Source organism: Poromitra crassiceps, assembly GCF_964638095.1.
Source record: "Poromitra crassiceps genome assembly, chromosome: 6".
Classification (NCBI taxonomy): Eukaryota; Metazoa; Chordata; class Actinopteri; order Beryciformes; family Melamphaidae; genus Poromitra; species Poromitra crassiceps.
The window spans coordinates 62,531,089-62,551,553 of NC_139627.1; the positions used below are offsets into that span (position 1 = coordinate 62,531,089).

Sequence of the window (20,465 nt, forward strand, 5' to 3'; positions counted from 1 at the left end):
CATTATCATCATGCTATCCCTCTTTGCTCTGAATGAATGAGAAAAGGAGAAAATACTGAATAATTACATCACAACAGTATCCTAATGTTAATTTAAAATGAGATATTCCTCTAAATATGGCAAAAAAATGTTTAAAAAAAAACGTCAATTTTTTTTTCCCTTCCTCCCAGCACCCCCTGTTTACAGTTACTTCCAGCAGCCCTGCCCTAATACTACCCAGCTGCAGATTCGGAGATCTAATCAGTAGTAACATTACTATTAGGGGTGTCCAGAAACTCACAAGAATCAATTCTTTATTAAATAAATAAATAAATAAATAAATAAATAAATAAATAAATAAATAAATAAATAAATAAAAATAAATAAATAAATAAATAAAATGTTAACTTATTTTTCTTGAAGTTTAGCATGAATGAGCATGAATTACCTTTTGTCAGTTGATCAAACTTATGAGTTGATAAAATGTTTTCAAAGATAAAAACGACATAATCTTCTACAATTTATTCCGCTTTCATGCCATAATTTGCTACATTGCCTTTCTTAGCACACAGCGGATGTGAGTAGATCCTAAAATCCCCCTATGTACTGAATCCAGAATCGATTTTGAATGGATTTGTAACCCCCGGAATCTGAATTGAATGGAATTGTGAGACACCCAGAGAGTCACACCCTAGTTACTATGATAGCACCCAGAACAGCCTTGGCACTAGAGGTCTTCACGGGTCTACTCGGACCCTAGGACCCGGGACCCGACCCGAGACCCGTACGGGGCCGGGTCCATGTTTCTTATGGTCAATTAAGGTCCCCACGGGTCCGGGTCTATTTATCCTTATGTGTAATAAGAGTGGATCCGAGAAGACCCGTGATCAGCGCTGATCACGAGAGAAACGCATCAAAACAGCGCACGTGAGGCTTGTTGTCACAAACTGCAAGTAAATCCATAGAGAATATAAGTAGCAAAGAGCGTTCCCATCTGCAACGAAAATTACATTACTTCCTCGTTTACATGAGGCGCATGTGAGCGCATGGGTACACATGCATCTCAGGCAAACAAGGAAGTGATTTTCGTTGCAGAGAGGTAACCCTCTTCCTGGTTCCTCTCGCTATGGATTTACTTTGAAAATGACAGTTTCCGTACTTTGAATTATTATTTGATGATCGCATGGTGAGTACACAAGTCACAACATGTATGTGATTGTTTCTAGCGCTGTTGTGTGTGTTTTTGGGCGAATGAACGGCGGTAGCATAGAGACTGCCACTGTACTATCTAACTAGCGTTAACAGTAGCAGCCCCCATGTTTCACTGTGAAACGCACTTTCTAATGCACGCACAGTGAAGATGTTGGCAGCGTGTCCCTTCGCATTTAACGTTAGCCATGTGGCTTTTCAGTCAGCAAGAAGAATAACAGAAAACGTGGATTTATTTTTTTATTACACATTTCTTGGCTGGGATGAATGGATAATATGCATTACGTCACGGTCAGGCAGTGTCCGGGGCAGCAGTTTGACAGTGTCAACCAGCAGGGGAGAATATGCTATAACGTTAGTTAATAAAGATGCCCAAAGTTTCATTTGATATAGCCTACAACTTGTAGCAGTTAACAAGCAATTTTGACGTCGGCACCACTAGTCTCTGCCTCGGTATTTCTCGGATCTGCACGGGGCCGGGTCTCAGATTTCTAATAATAGACGGGTCCACTCCGGGTCCGCCATTTATCGGTTCTGAACGGGGCCGGGTCTCAGATTTCTAATAATAGACGGGTCCACTCCGGGTCCGGGCACAAATGTCCCGGGTCCATTAGGGTCCGGGTCCGTAATTTTGGACCCGTGAAGACCTCTACTTGGCACCACTCTGGCATCACGTGAGAGTGCCACGGGCGTCGTGGTTTGTTTTCAAATGAAAATGAAAGAAAATATTATGGGCCTATAGACAACAGGAACGGAGATCCAAGTTGACCCATCAAGACCCTTATCTCTACAGATGTTACTCATGTCCAAGGGCACTACTGCCATAAAGGTGCTGGCACAGTGGTTGTGGTAATGGTTGGATTTTTTCCCCCCAGTTTGTTTGCGGCAGTAAATTCAACAAGATGTCAAATGAAAACTGGGAATCCACAGATTCCAATGGTAGTCTGACCACTCTACAACCAAAACTCACTAAACTAGCAGCTAAAGAATAGTACCTCTGGAAACTAGCAACATCTCTATCATAATACAGCATGTAGTATAATGAAGGTTGAGGTATCCTTCAATCAGGTTACTGGTTTGAGTAGGAGTGAAGATTATGGGTGTGAATCCGGTCAGAGAATCACGGGAAACAGTAGTCGAGTTTAGTCCTCTTATTGGGTCACAAATTCCCACTGTTGACACAGGCAGATGGAGTGAAATCCAAAGAGGTCTTGACTCATGCTGTTCGTGAACTGGTTCTGAGGAAAGCAGGGCTGCTCTTAAACTCTGACTAACAGACCATGTGACTTTAAACTACCAATGATCATGCAAACTAACAGACCATGTGACCCCAAACAACCAATAACCATGCAAATAACAGAAATAGGTGACACCCATCCAGAAAGTGCCAGAACCTCCAACAGAAATAGGCAACATTCATCTAGCAGGTGCTAGAACCCCTAAACAGAAATAGGCAACATTCATCTAGAAGGTGCTAGAACCCCTAAACAGAATGAATCCATATAACATTACACAGAAAATGTGGGATTTCTAACATGTAGACATGAGCTAACTAACAGGGTAGGTGGTAGCTAGCCTGTGTGTTGTCACATCTCAGGGCTTAAATTAGATTAACTTTGCTCATCCCCAAAGGTGGAAATTGGGTTGGTGCAGAAAAAACAGATTTAATTTCAAGAGGAGGTAACTAGCAATAATAACAAGTAACAAGCAATAATTTTAAAATAACATAACATTTCCCCATCCAAGACAAATTTCCCACCTGTGGGACAATAAACTGTCTCTTGACTCTTGATCTATTTGAAAAGCAGACATTAAGAAGTTACAATGATGACCTGAAAGCCGGTAAAACACAGAGAAATAAACTACATAACAAGGAAGCAAATAACTGACACTCAACCTGGCTGTCTGCCTTCAGGGTCGTCATGGTGTCATGCTGTTGGAGAGCACAGCAGTGCTGACATCACCTAGAGAAGATCCTCACACCATCCTGGTCCAGACACATACTGCAGCACAGGTAAGAAACAGAAGCACACAGAACTGTCTAGAACCAAAGAGAACATTCTAGAACCACACAACCTTCTAGAACCAAACAGAACTATCTAGAACCACACCGAACCTTCCTAGAACCATATAGAACAAATCATAACAAATCACCTTGAACTACCTCCTCCAGCTTTTCATGTTACTGTCTGATTCAGCATTAAGAGACATGGGGCTCTATCTTCCGACAGGCGCTATCCCCTAATAGCGCTTGCGCACCTGTTTGCGCGTGCCTTAAGTCACGGAAGATAGCAGTCCGCCTTGCGCCGTCCGCCAGGTGTTATGCCGAGTTTTGCACCCCCGCGCCGGCAGCATCCCCACATCACAGGAGCATATTGTAATGATTTATACAGAAATGTAACCGTTTAAAAGTGATATAATTGTCTGGTAGACGTGACCTCCCTGATTTCTAAGTTAAAACAGCCCCGAAATATGTTGGGGATGGAAAAGGTTGACGGCACGTGTCGTAGACGCAAATTAGAGCCGTGCCAAAATCATCTGCGCCCCAAAATGCCTGCGCAAACGGGATTTGGGCGGCCTTAACTACCAGAATTATTCACAGGCGTGGCCAGGCAATGCTGGGCATTACATCAATCAAAACCAATCAGATTCCTGTCTTGCAATGGCTGTTTGCGCGAGGCATGCAATATGATGTAATTCTCTCCATGCGTAATAGAGTGTACTCACTCGTGCGAGGACAGATCGTCTGTGGTGCCAACGACCCTCCGGCTTATGAAGGTAAATAGCCTATGTCCATTGTCCAACAAGTTTTCTCAATTAATTTCCCTCTTTGCGATGTGATAAAAGTTTCTCAGTGAGTTATAGTTGATTGCCTCACTGAATTATCTGCTAATACCCAATTTTAGCAGCATGATTTGATGTCTTGGCGTGGCAAGGCTGTGCGTAATGACATCCAAAAGTAATTCCACTTTCCACTGCGCAAATACCTCCGTAATCTCCGTGCAGCGCACCGAGCGCAGAGAGGTATTTGCGCGTAAGAGGTCCTTTTCAATAACCTTGCTTGCAAGATGGATAACCTCGCAAGATCAAAAGAGATTCTCTCGACGTAATCTATCTTGTCATGCACAGGCAATTAAGATGATTGGCCGAACCATGGCCGGCTCGACGAATCAGCGGCAGCCTTAGGCGGGCTTAGGCTCGTCTGGGCAAGTTGTGGGTACATGGTCTTTGTAGTTCTTTTCACTTGTCAACATGGCGGAAGTGACAGGCAGTCTGAATGAAATTGAATGTAACGTTCCCAATTCTATGTATTACATTCTAAAAAACGACCCTCAACATTTGGGAAGGCTAAGCCACACAACTAGTTCGTTATAATCTAACGTCATGCTTCGAAGGCGACTTTACGACGATGAGGACGGTGAGGACTCAATCAATGAATACCACGGAGATCAGGCACCTTCCTCCGGTCGCAAACGTGACGTCAGAGGCATGGCGATCTGATTGGTTGAAGTTAACACGCACCAGCGGTGATAGACAGATGGGTCATCCAATCACCTGCCAAGTAGCTTTGAAAAAGTGCCCGCCTCCGTCAGCGGGTCGGGTTACTGCATTCCCAGATCGACTGGTTTAGTGAAACGTAATGTGGAGCTAAACCGTCCATCTGGCAGCGTCAGGTTACCTTTTCAAAGCTCTTAGTGCAAAGTAATTGCGCGCTGCTGACGATAGGGTAATGCCATCTCTCCCACATTTTAGCGCTGAAATGCCTGCTTTGGCATGGGGCAGCCAATGCCCAGTACAATTATCACAGGCATACGCTTGTGTCCGCCCCCAATTTGCATTGCGCACGGCGTTAAACGAGTGCAAACGCTAAATTAGCGCTTTTGGGAAGATAGAGCCCATGAGCGGGAATTCTGTGCTGTGTATTTGTAGGTGTTACTGAGTGTGTAATGTATATTGTGTATTCTCTTGGTACACAACGTCAACGGTGTCCACAGCTTGTTACTATGATTATTACGTTATGCCTCACATTACATGTACTAGGCTTACTTAGCCAGCAAAGCTAGCTCCTACCGATAGCGTTTAGCAACATTCAATCTCTCACTTGATTATGTGTATGCACTATGCAATTAATCTGTCTAGTGGTTAGATCATACATGGGCAAACTACGGCCCGCGGGCCGGATGCGGCCCGCGGGCGCCACCTGTGTGGCCCGCGATGGAATTGCAAAAAAAAAAAAAAAAAAATTTACACAGTGCACCTGAACGCAACATGCAAGATACCCGCTGAATAAGTGTCCAAATGTTCATGTCATTCTGGCCAATACTCCACTTCTGTTATAGCATTTCAGTCTGGAATATGGAATATCTTTCAATAATCTTTATGACTAAAAGGCTACATTGAATTAGAAATTTAAATAATTAACTCATTGGTTTTGGATTTATTTAGCTTCAAGACTGCATTTTTGTTTGTGTGACCCTCAACACAGGCTTTGATCATCCCAGGCCACTTACTGATACTTATGCTTAAATTAACCCACTCATATTCTGATTTATTTCAAGAAAAACATTTTGGCTAGTGGAAATTCTAATTGGCTGGTAACTTTAAAATCTAGCAGCCATATTGGCAGGTGGTCAAAAAAGTTAATTTCAAGCCCTGAGAGCAGGTGGTGACATAGGAGTGAGTGAGAAAAGGATGAAATATTGGTGGTTAAGACTGAATAATGACATCACAACTGTTAATTTAAAATGAGTTATTCCTCTAAACGTGGCTTCAAATGCACCAAATTTTTCACGCTGGCGCCGTTCGGCCCTCAGCAAAACCTGGTAGCGAGGACATTTTTTGTGGCCCTCTCTATCATCAAAGTTACCCATCCATGGGTTACGGCATGACAATATTTGTTCGGCCCCCGGCAACAATCTGGGTTTCTCATGTGTCCCCCCATGAAAAATAATTGCCCACCCCTGGGTTAGATGGTTACTCGGCACTTCTAATAATCTGTCTAGGGGAAGATGGTTACAAACCACTTCTAATAATCTCTGGATGTCTGATGGTAGCAGAACCCAGGCCTGGACTCTGCGTTCTCGGGCCAGCTCAGACAATGTTATGGATGGTCAGTTCATCAGTGTTATGTGCATAGTGTTGGAGTACTGGAGACCGCTCTCAGTCTTGTGGTGAGGACTATAACTCTAAGTTTAGAAAACCAATGCAACTAGAAGGTAAAATTATTAGGAAAGGTTTATTTACAAAAACAAAGTCTCACACAGACACTGTGGTTCACCCCCCTCTCCTGCTCCTGGGGAATGACCCCTTCTTCCTGTTCGTCACGTCCTTTTATAGACTTCTTCTGAAGTCCCACAACAAAGAGTAGCTTTATGCACTTAGCGCCCCCCTACGGCTAGGAGGGGGTATAACAACATCTAAATTCTCTCTACAGTCTCGAGACCGCTCTTTGAGACCACAATTTTGATGGTCTCGGTCTCATTTGGGACTAGTCTTGGTCTTGACTCGGCCGGACTCTATTTTATTTCAAGACCACTTGAGACCACAACGTTTTTCTGAGCCAGGAAAAACCCAGTTTTCCACTGTAAATGGTAAATGGCATTTATATAGCACTTTTATCCAAAGCGCTTTACAACCCCCCCTCTGTCTTGGTCTTGGTTTAGGTGTTCTCGACTCCAACACTAGATGTGACGGTGTAGTCGAGTGTCTTCCTCTTGGTTTTTGTCTCCAATGATTTGTGTCTGTTTTCAGCTGTGGGTGGGAAATTATTTTTCCTGGGGGTGTCACATGAGAAACCCAGATTGTTCCCCGGGGCCAATATTTTGTTTTTGTCATGCCGTAACGTCACATTTTATCACTCGATTAAATTGTAGAAAACATACTATGCACTTATTCAGGAAGAAGCACATTCACGACACACGTGTTTCAAAAATACAATACATTTTAGGTTATCTCATTAGATTTTTCTAGCTTCATAAGGAAAATGGTGTGGTTTGTCTTCGACCTCCCGTGCCAGGCAGAACCGTCGTGAGGGCTGCTTCTGACCCCCGGGCCACATAATGCACAGGTCTGAACAGAACCATATATGGAAGAGATAACCACTTTCCTGTGTATGATGTCAGTGAAGCCCTGCACTGCTGATTACCTCCACCTAGTGCTGAAGACGTATCATTGTTTTGTGTATTGTGTGTTTGTAGGTTGTGGTCGAGGCCCATTTTACCCAGAAGCCCTCAGCAGCGGTGAAAGTCTTCATCATCGTCATCAGTTTAGTTCTGGGTCTGTTGATCCTGTCAGCTGTGACCTACTGTCTGTGGAAGGTACAATACTACTACTATCCTATACAATACATTCAAGGGGCTAGCTCTTATCTCTGTTTGTGAAGCCAATGCAGAAGTAACTTAAACCTTCATTTTTTTCAAATGGCCTGCAGGGGGCGACTCCACTGGCTGCAATAGAAGTCCAGTTACATGAAAGTGAATGAGAACATGACCGTACTTCGCACTTGATTTATGACCTCAGTAAACACTTTCCTAATGAGTTTATGGTCTCAATCACTAGTTTCAAGTCTTCTTCAACACAGCATGATGTTCATTTAGTCAATTATGGTCCCATTTAGAGTCAAATAGACGATAAAGCAGGACTATGCTTTGGGGCGTGATTGACAGGTCGCCTGTCCAGTCCATCATGTGGCTCTTCTCATCCAAATTCACTTCTGGCTCCAAAGAACCAAGCGATCATGAAAATGCCTCAAGGCTACAAAACGCGAGTCCAAAAACCAATGGGTGATGTCACGGAGGCTACATCCATATATTCATACAGTCTATGTTTACATTACTATGATCTACTGTCTGTGGAAGGTAAGTAATGTACAACATTACTTCAACATTACACATCCGTTTGGACAAGCTACCAACGGAGGCGGTCGCATTTCTCCTCGTCTCCCTACTCCTACTCCCTTCCCCTCTCCCCCTCATCCCTCTGCTTCTGCTACCTGGAGCCAATCTTGCATATGTCTCTTCGAAACTACAAATATGGATTATATGGCTGGTCTCTCAGCCCCCCCCCCCCCCGCCCAGACGGGACCTTCGCCGCGGGATACGGGAAGACAGCAGTCACTGACCCTAGGCTGCACGTCACGATAAACGAGATGAGCGGGGCAGTGAGTACTTGGACTATTGCGATTTCTGATCTGAATCGTAAAAATGGATTACTTCTTGGAGATATCACTGCCGCTGCGCCGAAGTGTTTAAAACCGAGGATCAGGACTGACTCGTGTGAGGAATGTTGTTGATCGCTACACCCACCGGGGAAAACCAAAACAACGGATTTAATCTGCCCCCCCCCCCCCCCCCCGCCACCTGCTATAGCCGTCAAGGACACTAGCAGCAAAACTCTCCTGAAGCCTTGAGTGCAACCTGCGTCTCCAACATTCACCCCCCCGCCCTGACATCTGACGCCTGAACTTTGGACTGAATTGACGAGGCCATCTCCACAGCAACGCTGTGTTTAGCCGGAGGAGGCTCAGACCTACACACACACACACACTCATGGACCCAAGGACTCATAGGCCAACACACGGTCACGCACGCACTTGCTGGCAACAGTCGCTTGCCGCTCAACGCTGATTGGCTGCCGTGTGAGTCAAGGATCACACTGGCTTGGAACAAACCGCTGGTTTATAAGTGTTATTAGTGTGGCAACAAACCGCATTGACAGGCTGACAGCTGACAGGAAGTGAAGTCTGTACTACCGGTATAGATACACAAGCTCGCGTTAGGAGCACGCTGATAGGCTTAGCTTGTAAACAACTACGGTGGCTCGTAGTGGACAAACATCATGACATTGCATTTTCATCGTCTAACGTTAGCCCCCAGATGTCCGTCAATTCTTGTGCCTGTTGATGAGCGATTTAAACATAGCGACAGAGCGATTCCAAAGGGTTGAATCGAGCGACAGGGAGAAAAATAAATATCTCGGTGTGAACACAGCTTTTTTTTTTATGATTTATTTATGGGATTTTTCAAGTTTACACAAACAAAACACATACATCACATCACAACACAACACACATAACCTCACAGTTACAGCAAAACAACAATACCATACAGAGAAAAAAGTAAATAAATAATATTAAATCAGATAAACAACAAGGGTGGGGGGGGGGGGTAGACAGAATTAAGGATAAAAAGAGGTCAGTAGAAGTAGTTTATACAGAGGTCAGATACTGTAGATTGGGGTCAAGACAAGATCAAGAGGGAAGGTTCTTCAGTCCGGAGCTGGCGGGATAATTTGGATGCCCTTTATATATTCTGAAAAAGCATAGGGACCCTTCCAATTCATTAGAATTGATCGCCTCGCTAGAAGAGTTAGAAAAGCCACAAAATCTAAGAAGTATTTGGGCAGAGGAGTCCCAGCTGGCAGGACTCCAAACAGTGCAGCAATTGGGGATGGCTCAATGGGCACCGAAGTGACCATAGATGTGAACACAGCTTAACAGATCGGGGACCCTGGGACATCTTATCAGATGGGAGTCTGTGGTCTAATTTGTGTCAGTTTAGGGGTCCTTGATGTGAAAACGTTTGAGAACCACTGATTTAGTAGTAATGGCTGGTTCGCTGTACATTATCCTGCTTATTAAAGAAATCAATAATTTGACACAAAACAACAACAGCTTAAACTGCGTCCATAGGAATGTAAAATCTGTAGCTGTCTTAAGCCTACTTAGCGTTATAATCCATGTTACATTACAACTGGTAACAAAATTTCTAGGCCTACTGACTCCACATATTTCTATATATGGCATATTCGGATATTGTGAGATAAACACATGATGTACCCGGACATTGTGTTTTACCATAGCATAAATACTGACTCATTACCAACAATCCATACTTTTAACATGCTCTGTATATATAATGTATATCAGTTTAATATCAAAGTCAAAATACCACTTATACAGTATCTGTACACCATATTCCAGAGGTTCTGTTTTTCAGTCAAGGACCCCTTACAAGATGGAAAATATACCGGGGACTTCCTCATTCTGATTTGTGATTTTGGGCTAAACTTAATTGTTTCCACGGTAACGGTAACTGTGACATAATCAGTGATGTAATAAATCCCACTGTGACATCATCAGTGAGGCTGGTCTCATTGGCCACACAGCAGCCAAGTTGCAGGCAAGGCAGGACGGGCAAGGCCGCGAAGCGGCCGAGCAAGCGAGCCTAGGAATCGAGCGTGCGTACCGCGCAAGATCCCTAGTAGACCAAAATCGTGTTAAGGGCCAGGCTGTAAAGATGTTTAATTACTGTTACAAAGTGGGGCATTTTAATAGGAACGAATTGCGCAAAATTCAGCACTGTTGTATGTCAGGTTCCCAGCAGCGCACTCCCCAAGTTTGAAGTCGATCAGATGAATGGCTATCGAGATAAACTATTTTTTGTGTTGCCAGTAGGTGGTAACCTGACGCTGCCAGATGGACGGTATAGCTCCACATACGTTTCACTAAACCAGTCGATCTGGGAATGCAGTAACCAGACCCGCTGACGGAGGCGGGCACTTTTTCCAAGCTACTTGGCAGGTGATTGGATGACCCATCTGTCTATCACCGCTGGTGGGTGTTAACTTCAACCAATCAGATCGCCGAAGGTGCCTGTGCCTGATCTCCGTGGTATTCATTGATTGAGTCCTCACTGTCGTAAAGTCACCTTCGAAGCATGAAGTTAGATTATAACGAACTAGTTGTGTGGCTTAGCCTTCCCAAATGTTGCCGTTAATTTTTTTGAATTTAATACATAGAATTGGGAACGTTACATTCAATTTCATTCAGACTGCCTGTCACTTCCGCGGCGGCAGCCATGTTGACGAGTGAAAAGAACTACAAAGGCCATGTACCCACTACTTGCCCAGACGAGCCTGAGCCCGCCTAAGGCTGCCGCTGATTCGTCGGGCCGGCATGGGTCGGCCAATCATCTTAACTGCCTGTGCATGACAAGATGGATTACGTCGAGAGAATCTCTTTTGATCTCGCAAGGTTATCCATCTTGCAAGCAAGGTTAAGTAGGTGGCACTATGCCAGATTTCATGGAATTCAGCTCCCTGCACTCCGTTGAGTCCCCCTAAGTGCACTCCCCGAGTTTTAAGTTTTAAGTCTATCAGATGAATGGCTATCAAGATAAAGCGCTATTTGTGTTGCCAGTAGGTGGCGCTATGCCCAATTGCACGAAAATAGGGCACTGCACTGCACAATAGGGCACACTCCCAAAGTTTGAAGTCGATCCGACTAACGGTTCTCGATGGCATGCAGCAGATGATGCTCATCCATAAGCAGTGGTGGAAATGGCCAATGTTTTACTCTGGGAACCCTACTTACACAGGATGGGGGTTCCCGGAAGTGGTGTGGCCCTAGAGCAGGGAGACTCAACTTGCTTTGCCCGAGGGCCACTTTTGATAGGAGCCAATTAATAAACAAACCATAATAATGTAATTTTTTCTGTAGCAGATTGCCGGAGTTTAGTCTGACAATTCTGTGCACAGTGCACAAACTCACAGGATGGTTAGTTAGGTTAATTTAAGTTAGGTTAAGTTAAGTTAAGTTAAGTAAAGTATATATTTGTACCTGGACAGCGCTATTTGACAATTTAGCTGGAGCTCAGTCACACTTTATTTCACGTTGGGAGGCCACTCTGCACCCTATCGCGGGCCGCATCTGGCCCCCGGGCCGCAAGTTGAGTATCACTACCCTAGAGGATATTATTTCTGAATGCATGACTCATTATAGCCTACCATTATAGCCACATAAAAATCTCTTAGAAATATCACACTTAACACATTCAGTGCCAGCGACGCCATATGGCGTCATTAGAAATTTACCGTACAGTGCCAGCGACGCCAAATGGCGTCATAACTCGATTTTTTTTTTTTGACGGGGGGGTGTCGATCTATGCCTCTTACATCGCCTCTTACAATATTCAGAGGTATTGAATGTGTCTAACCTATTTTACAGAACCCTTAGGTGGCGACAGCGCTCTCCAGATGAGAGAACGTGGAGTGAAACACACAGAAGAAGTCATTGGGGGGAAGGAAATCGCATCGCATCCGTCCGTATGCAGCGGCTTCATTGAAGCAACGTTTAGCTGTGCCCCTGCAGCAGCCAATCTGCTATCACAATTGAGCACCTCGATGTCCGCTGCAACAGCCTCCGTGTCCGCTGCAACACATGATCAGCCGTGGATTTGTTATTATTCTCAACTCGAAGCATGGGAGCTGGTACACGCGGCTGTAAAAAAGCAGGATCTAGCTGACTTTTTCAGTGCTGAGCACAGGCAGAGAAAACGAGAAAACAGCAGAGCAGAGAGACACTCCTCCCACAACGGGGGGGGGGGGGGGGAGGAGGAGGGGGGGAGGTGGGCACGCAGAGCCAAGTACACAACACAGACCCAGACAGCAGGACAGGGTTGGCAAACGCAAGCCAGAATATCCGATGCCCACCAGCAGCAAAAGATCAGCAAGAAGCTGCAACCAGCAGCGCATGCAGGCGCCAGCGCTGCTGGTTTCAGCTAAAAATATTATTCTTCCAAACAAAATTCCCTTGCCTTCACTGTTTTATTGAAGGAAATTATTTTTGAGGTGTGACTACATCAGAAAATTAGCTTCAGAGTCAGTGATGTGCTTGAAATGTTTAATTTCACAAAAGGCTCATTATCTCAGCTCGTAGAAAAAAAGCTCTGTTTTTCGTTCGATCAAGCTATCTTCTCCGGCTCATAACTAAAGAACGGAAAATGGGATCAATAAACTTTTTTTTGCAGGTGATAGAAGAGAGTCTCATCGTTATTTGTGCGTGTTCAGTGTTTACATAGTAATTATTAAAGAAATTATATGACTGTTTTAAAATGCATTGCGGCCTATGTGGCACAGCAAGCAACCTTTTGCCCAAGGGCCGTGGCACTGAAAGTGTTAACTAAGATCACTGAGCTCTACTGATTATTTCCCCTTGATTTTATTCATGACAGACTTGAATATTAATGCTGCTTATTCAGCTTACAAATACATGTTCTCATTCTCTGCTCCTTTTATTCATGACAGACCCCCCACATTCTCGACCATTCATTATCAACGACTCTACTTACAGGCCATTCACCCTCAATGACTGTACTCACATCAGTGTTTACTTATCACTTACTATCAACGACCCTACTTAAAGCTGGGGCTGGGGCTTAGGGCTCGAAGGAGCAGAACTGAAGACAAATATTCAAATATCAAACGTGTTTCGCATCCGAATCGCACAGAAACAGGGCACTGCACTCCGTCGGGTCGCCATCAGCGCACTCCCCGAGTTTCAAGTCGATCCAACCAACGGTTCTCGAGATACGCGAAGGACAGAGAGAGAGACAGAGAGAGAGACAGAGAGACAGACGCTATCGTCATTATAGTATAGAATAGATAGATGAGGCAAATATGGTTTCATTATTTGACCTGGCATAAAAAATATCAAAGAAATCTACAGATATGCTCCAGATATCGTCCAGATTCTTGGCGTTTTCGTGCCGTGCAGGATCTAAGGACAGGAATAAAAATTTATATTAGAAAAATCTTCCATGGTGTTTTCTGATGGAGTCAATGATTTGACATTAAATTTAGATTAACCGTTAAATTGACCATACCTCTTTCTGCAGACGTGGTCCTCCAGAGTGTATGGCCAGAACTGCCTCCATAGCAGCGAGATAACGGACTGAAGAATGTCTTAATTGACCAATCAGAATCAAGTATTCAACAACGCCATGTAATAAAGTGTATTATTATAAACTACAGTGTATTCTCTCTCTCTCTCTCTGTCTGTCTGTCTGCCTGCCTGTCTCGCTCTCTATCTGTCTATCTGTCTGCCTCTCTCTCTCTCTCTCTCTCTCTCTCTCTCTCTCTCTCTCTCTCTCTCTCAGGCTGGTTTCTTTAAGAGGCAGTTCCAGGAGAAAGAAGAGTTCAGGAGAGACAGCTGGGACTACGTTCCGCAAAACGATAAGAAAGAGAGCACATCCTAACTCTGACCTCTGAGCCTACTGTGCACCATGCCCGACTCTGGGGTAACAGAGAAACTATGGCTGTGACTGGAATGGATCTCTATCCCCACATCTCTATTTTCCCTCATAGCTCTGCTGTATTAGTGCACTAATTAGCTGCTCTATTAGCACATCAATTAGCTGCTCACTTGTCTCACTTGCCAGACTCTCTCCTGCACTGTAGCGATGCAGGAGAGAGTCTGGCTGCTCTTGAGGGCCTCATAGTCGAGCGAGGCAGACTGCAGATGGTGCACGCGCTTCGCACTGGGACCAAGACTTTCATGGTCAGAGCGGCAGCCAAGTGATCATCATGTTACTTTGTACAGTGCTAAGTGAGAAACGCCATTACAGTATGTCAGTACTGAGTGCGGTTTCACTCTCAAATGATCGTATTCGCACATGAATAGAATCACCAAACTTGTTTTTACTGAATGTAAATAGGCGTTTCAGTTCTCCGCCCTATAGCCTACTTTGTGCTGCTTATCTCTCTCAACACAGCACATTTAGGCTACTTGAAACAACTAAAAATGAACAGTTACATGTACAAACCACATGGGTCAAGAAATGTGATCAATGTGTACTAATTCATTTCATTTCTCTCCCTGTCTCTACTGTAGCATGAAATGCAGAGCACCTCTCTCCGCACTGCAGTTGCGTGCAGTTGCTCTTGCTTCGTATTCAATTCTGTATTAACCATAGTTGTGTCTTGGAAGGTTTTTTCTGGCAGCACATAGCCTATATAGTTCCATATTTATGATATTTCATGTGACATAAAATGTGTTGAAATGTAGTCTTTGCGTAGACCACATTTCAACTCTTAGTTACACAATGAATTGGAGAAATGCCAATTCACACACTATCAATATTGTCTCTCTTTCAAGCTACAACTAACAAATTATCAATATGATTAACCAAAATGTGGTTTTGGACGCATTTTAGCTGGTTGAAAAGAGGGTGAAATTAGGTCTTAGACGTTCAGACCCGATATCACCCAGTTTTAACCTAGAAATCAACGTTCAAATCCCGGTTTGTGCTCACTGGGAATTAGTTGCTCTATTAGCACACTAATTACCTGCTCTATTAGTGCACTGATCCCGTATGTCAACATGAGAAGTGTTGTTATGTTCGAGTCTAACGTACGACATTAGACAGTCGTTGAGAATGAGAAAGGGCTGGCGGTTTCCCTCATGTTTTAGAATTCTCACTCGCTGACATTAACAAAAAAAACATTACAATAAGCCGTATAACTTTCAGCTAGAGATACATCTTGAACAACAGACCTTAATGTTAATGTTCAAGCTCAAATTAGCATAACAAAACATGGCACTTATAATTAGTTATGAATTGACAGTTAAAAAACAAGACTAGGCTATAGGGATACCGTTGCTGCTCAACAATGGGGAGTCAAACAGTCAGTCAGCTGACGTCAGGAAAGATCCTGACGTTTAAAAAACATCAATAGCTTGACGTATGTTTGGCACCGAAATAAGTTTATTTCGGACACTAACTAATGTGTGACATAAATGTCTGACATACGTATGAGTGCCTGAACACAGAGAGTGATCCATTCCGGCCACAGCCTAGCACTTATAATCAGTCCCTGCAGGAAATTGTGTTTTTGCGTTCGCAGTAATTAATACAAATAAAACATTGCAAATTGCTTTGAAATGTCGGATAAAAGACGCTAGAAAATCAAGCATTTTTGATCACAACAATCACACATTTAAAAAAAATCCTGGAGGGACTGTATTATTATGAACTAAAGTATTATGAACTTTATGAATAGTTTATTATTATAAACTATTATGGTCTGTCATCACAAAGAGACTGATGATGATTATGATGATGAAGAGTTTGTCACAAAAAGGGAAGTGTTGAAACAATAAACATCCTGGGCCAATCAGGAGGCCTCAGGGCATGAGGGAAGTGACATCATGTGACCTCATCAACAGCGATGACCAAGAGGATGAAGCCCTGTTCTCTGATCGCCTCACACCCTCCCATCGCTCCTGCTAATCATTGGCCTTTAATCTGCTGACTCTATGCACTGGATGCCTTGTGTACACACACACACACACACACACACACTGCTGAGCAACAACTAAGCAACAACTTGGCAGCCCAAATAGTTGCCCTGTTTGTGAACCTGTGAATGTATTCTTCCAAATTGTACTTGTCCAATTCCCCCTGCTGTCCCCGTTGTTGCTCCACCCCCTCTGCCGATCTGGGAAGAGTTGTAGACTAGCACATGCTTCCTCCGATACATGTGCAGTCACCAGCCGCTTCTTTTCACCTGACAGCGAGGTGTTTCACCGGCAGGACGTAGTGCGTGGGAGGATCATGCTATTCCACCCGGTTCCCCTCCCCCCAAAACAGGTGCCCGCCCGACCAGGAGGAGCTAGTGCAGCGACCAGGACTCATACCCACCGGCTTGGAGGCAACGCGGGGGCTAAAACCTGTGACCCTCGTGTTGGTAGGTAAAACAAACACAGATCCTGTACAGTCCAATTCCATACGAACAGCGTAAGTGGAATTGGCCATGCGCCTGTGAAAATAACACTTTTATACTGAATCCAATAAAACGGCATGTTCTTCTTTCCTGACACAAAACAGCATAAAGTGGGCATGTCTCTAAAGGGGAGACTTGTGGGTACACATAGATACAGTCAATGTCTCGTCATAGACGCTGGGGTAGCTGGCTGGGGGCGTGGTCACGGTCACATTCTCCCAATAGAGCGGCAACGTGGAACGTCAATTCCTGCTTCAGCACTGTACCAGAGATTTTCATCCGCCATTTATTTTCCCATAGACATTTCTTAAAATGCGTATAAAATAGTTTTACTTTGTCGAACCAAACGGTTCAGCTAACGCTATAATCGGAAGAGATCATAGAACATTTAACTCGGACCAAAACTTAAAAAAACATTGAAAAAATATTTTCTTTAAATGCATTTTTTTTATTGAAAATTAAAAAAAACAAAAAAACTTTTTTTTAACATTTTGGTCCCACTGAAATGTTATGCGATCTCCCCTTTTTCTAAATATATCTGTACCATTTGGTTTGAACCAGTAAAACTATTTTTATAAGCCGTACGAAATGTGTATGGGAAAATAAATGGCGGATGAAAATCTCTGGTACAGTGCTGAAGCAGCAAGTAGGCGGTCACTTTGCCTCTCTATTCAGCAGCTGCTAGCCCAGCCCAGACAGACAGGATTGGGGATTCAACCACCGCAGTAAATGCACATCTGAACAGACATCTATGTACCTGCTCTAGAATACCCAATCCTGTAGTCTAGAGCCGCAGCACTGTCCTTTGGTGAGTCAGCCCATTGAGATATATGTTTTTTTTTTATCCCACTCGCACACCAGCCGTAGTAACAAAAAATAAAATATATATTTTTTTAAGGAAGTAATCATTACTTACTGGTTCGTTAACATGGTAACTAATGGTCAGTTCTTAAGTAACTACCATTAAGGAACTACCTATTAACTATTCATGAACTAATGGTTAGTTCCTGACTAGTTCCTCAATAACTACCCATTTTTTGTGTTACAGTATTGTAAAGTGTTACCGATATCTTGAGGTGAGAGGTCAAGGGACCCCTTTGAAAATGGCCATGCCAGTTTTTAACTCGCCAAAGTTTAGCAGTGTTATTTAGCCCCGCCTTCCCGACAATCAGAATCAGAATCACCTTTGTTGCCACAATATGCAAGATTACACACAATGAATTTGTCTTAGTGTCAGTATGCACTATGCACGTCATATCAATATTCAGAGATAAAAGAAAATAGGAAAAATATATAAAAAAAGACAAAATCACAATATTGCAAGTGCAGTATTTAGCCACCTACCCGACAAGCTAGCATGACATAATTTAGTTGGTACCAATGGATGCCTTAGGTCAGATATCGCCCCAAATCACTTGGTCCCCCCCCCCCCCCCTTCCCCCAGCAAGGCAATCGACTGGTACCCCTGGGCACTCACTCACCCAATCACTTATGGATAATCCGGCCCAGGTGTCATGGGGAAAACAAAAAACAAGTTGTTGCTGGCATTGGAACACTGATTTAGTTGTTGTTGGCATTGGAACACTGATTTGGATGTTGATTACCATGGTCGAAGCTTTGACGCATTACAGTCTGCCAGAGTAAATACACACCACCAGACACATTCTGTTCAGATCATTTAAAAAAGTAAAAAGTTTTATTGTTTGAGGTTTGCTGTAAAAATGGACACACGTGTTTTGTTTTGTTTAATTTATGTAATTGTGCACTGGAATGGCAACGGACACCTCAATGCTTTATCAATGGTTTTCTATTAAAATGAGTTTTTCTATTTAAAACAATGGACTCATTTCTACTCAACACTTCTCACACTTTAACTTCTATATCTGTTACAAAACCTTGTTAACTCTGTAATTCAGCATTATCATAAGAACGTATATAAACAGCAGTGTTGCATGAAAAATAAAATAAAAATGGTACAATCTTTGATCTTCACTGTAAAACAAACTATTGCAATGGACTTTATAAGACAGCAGTATATAGTAGACTACAAAAACGTCAAAATAAAGCTTGTTCCTCAGAGCTAAATGTAAAACCCATTGATGTTCTCATTGACTTCTATCAAATCAGATTTATTTTTGCACCCATAGTATATGTCTAACCGGGTGAGTGAAATAAAAATTCAGCCCCTGTACAGTTGTCATGAAAGGTGAAATTAGCTAAAGAGACCAAAACCGTGAAGCAGGCTTATTTCTAGGGAAGAGTGAGTACACAATTATCTTCTGTATCTGTATTTGTACTGGGGGTGTGGTTTAGAGCAAAAGTGGCCTGGGTTTAGACTGAAAATGGGTGTGACTTAGGGCAGTTCAGTGTGCCGAGATGCCACCAAAATGTTCAAAATATGGCAAAAAAAGGTATAGAATGAAGTACTCTACTTCTATCAGTATCACTTTAATGTTAAACAATTATACCAGCCCTAATCAAGAGTACGGATATTGACAGGATGATACTCGTAAAAAGTACATTATCTGTACCGGATACTCGTTTCATCAACGTATTCGGCTCAACCCTATTTATTTCTGTTGTAAAGTCAGGCATTTTAACATGGGGCTCTATGGGAATGACTTGATTTTGGAGCCAGTCATTTCATGGCCATTCGAGGAACAAATTTTTTTTTTACTTCCACGTTGGCTTCACTTTTCAGCCCCGGAGGTTGAGGCTTGGTCCAGCACACACCACCCTCTGGTGGACGATGCTGTTGGCTCAGATGCAGCTACAGGAAACGAGCGGCTCTTCAGCTTCCTCCACCTCCTCTCCATACAGAGTGATGAGCCGGGGATGGACTCTGCGCACACACACACACACACACACACGGAAAAAGTAAGCGCCATAAATCGTGATTTTCAGTAAAGTCATAAGTTGTTCTCATTTGTGAAGATTATCTTGCTGAACACAAAGTTCACCGTTTCATAAACTTTTGTTAACCACAGACATTATTTCAGACATTTAACCAAAATCCCCATACAAATGAGGGAAGCAGGCTGGTTTCAGGACTACGGGTTTTAATTAGTTAGTATATTTTATATATACTTATATTTGTCCTGAAATTCTTTCTGTATCTGTATTTAGATAAGGTGCATGGGATCTCACGCAAGGGGTCCACAAGACACCAGCCGGGCAAGTCATCCGTCACCCCCAACCTCAGTCACCTGTCTTTTTTAACCTCGTCAAAGTGGGCCAGAAACGGGTCCCAGATAGTTGAGAACCTCCCAAGCGAGTTGGTTCTCAGGGACCTGAGTCTCTCCATCTGTATAACAGAAATCATGTCCATCAGCCATACCCGAAAAGAGGGTGGAGAGGAGGACTTCCACTCCTTCAGAATGAGTCTTTTGGCGACAGTGGTCCCCAGTGTCAGAGATTGTTGTACAGCTGTCGGGAAGTTCAAAGAGGATTGCACCCTGTTGAGTGTATAGTGTCACAGTTTACCACTAAGGCTATGTGTCATTCTTTCCCTATCAGTAAATTGTGTATAAACTAACATAAAGAGTGTGGATTAGCCTACATTGTTATGAACTATACAGCCTATACAGATCCCCCTCCCCTCTGTTGCAGCTGGTTGTTAACGTTACTTGTTGGCAGAGGCTCTGCGGCGCTCGTACTCAAGCGCATTTCCTCGTCAAACTCCGATGCTGAAAAAAAGGTTGCTTGTCACAAAGAAA

At 43.5% G+C, this 20,465-nt stretch overlaps 2 protein-coding genes across 2 annotated transcripts in view; one reads left to right on the plus strand and one right to left on the minus strand.

The window, feature by feature from the left end:
* The window catches only part of itga4 (integrin alpha 4), a gene marked incomplete at its 5' end in the record, with an annotated part of 155,792 nt that extends 137,246 nt beyond the window's left edge, over positions 1–18,546 (plus strand). The window contains 3 exons of the mRNA XM_083638333.1: positions 3,104–3,202; positions 7,386–7,505; positions 14,124–18,546. Of these exons, the coding sequence (XP_083494459.1) occupies positions 3,104–3,202; positions 7,386–7,505; positions 14,124–14,222 (318 nt within the window). The 3' untranslated portion in view covers positions 14,223–18,546. The remainder of the gene's footprint in view (positions 1–3,103; positions 3,203–7,385; positions 7,506–14,123) is intronic.
* Positions 18,547–19,509: 963 nt separating this feature from the next.
* Positions 19,510–20,465, minus strand: part of cerkl (CERK like autophagy regulator) — a gene marked incomplete at both ends in the record, with an annotated part of 68,309 nt that continues 67,353 nt past the window's right edge. The window contains one exon of the mRNA XM_083638335.1: positions 19,510–19,591. Within this exon, the coding sequence (XP_083494461.1) occupies positions 19,510–19,591 (82 nt within the window). The remainder of the gene's footprint in view (positions 19,592–20,465) is intronic.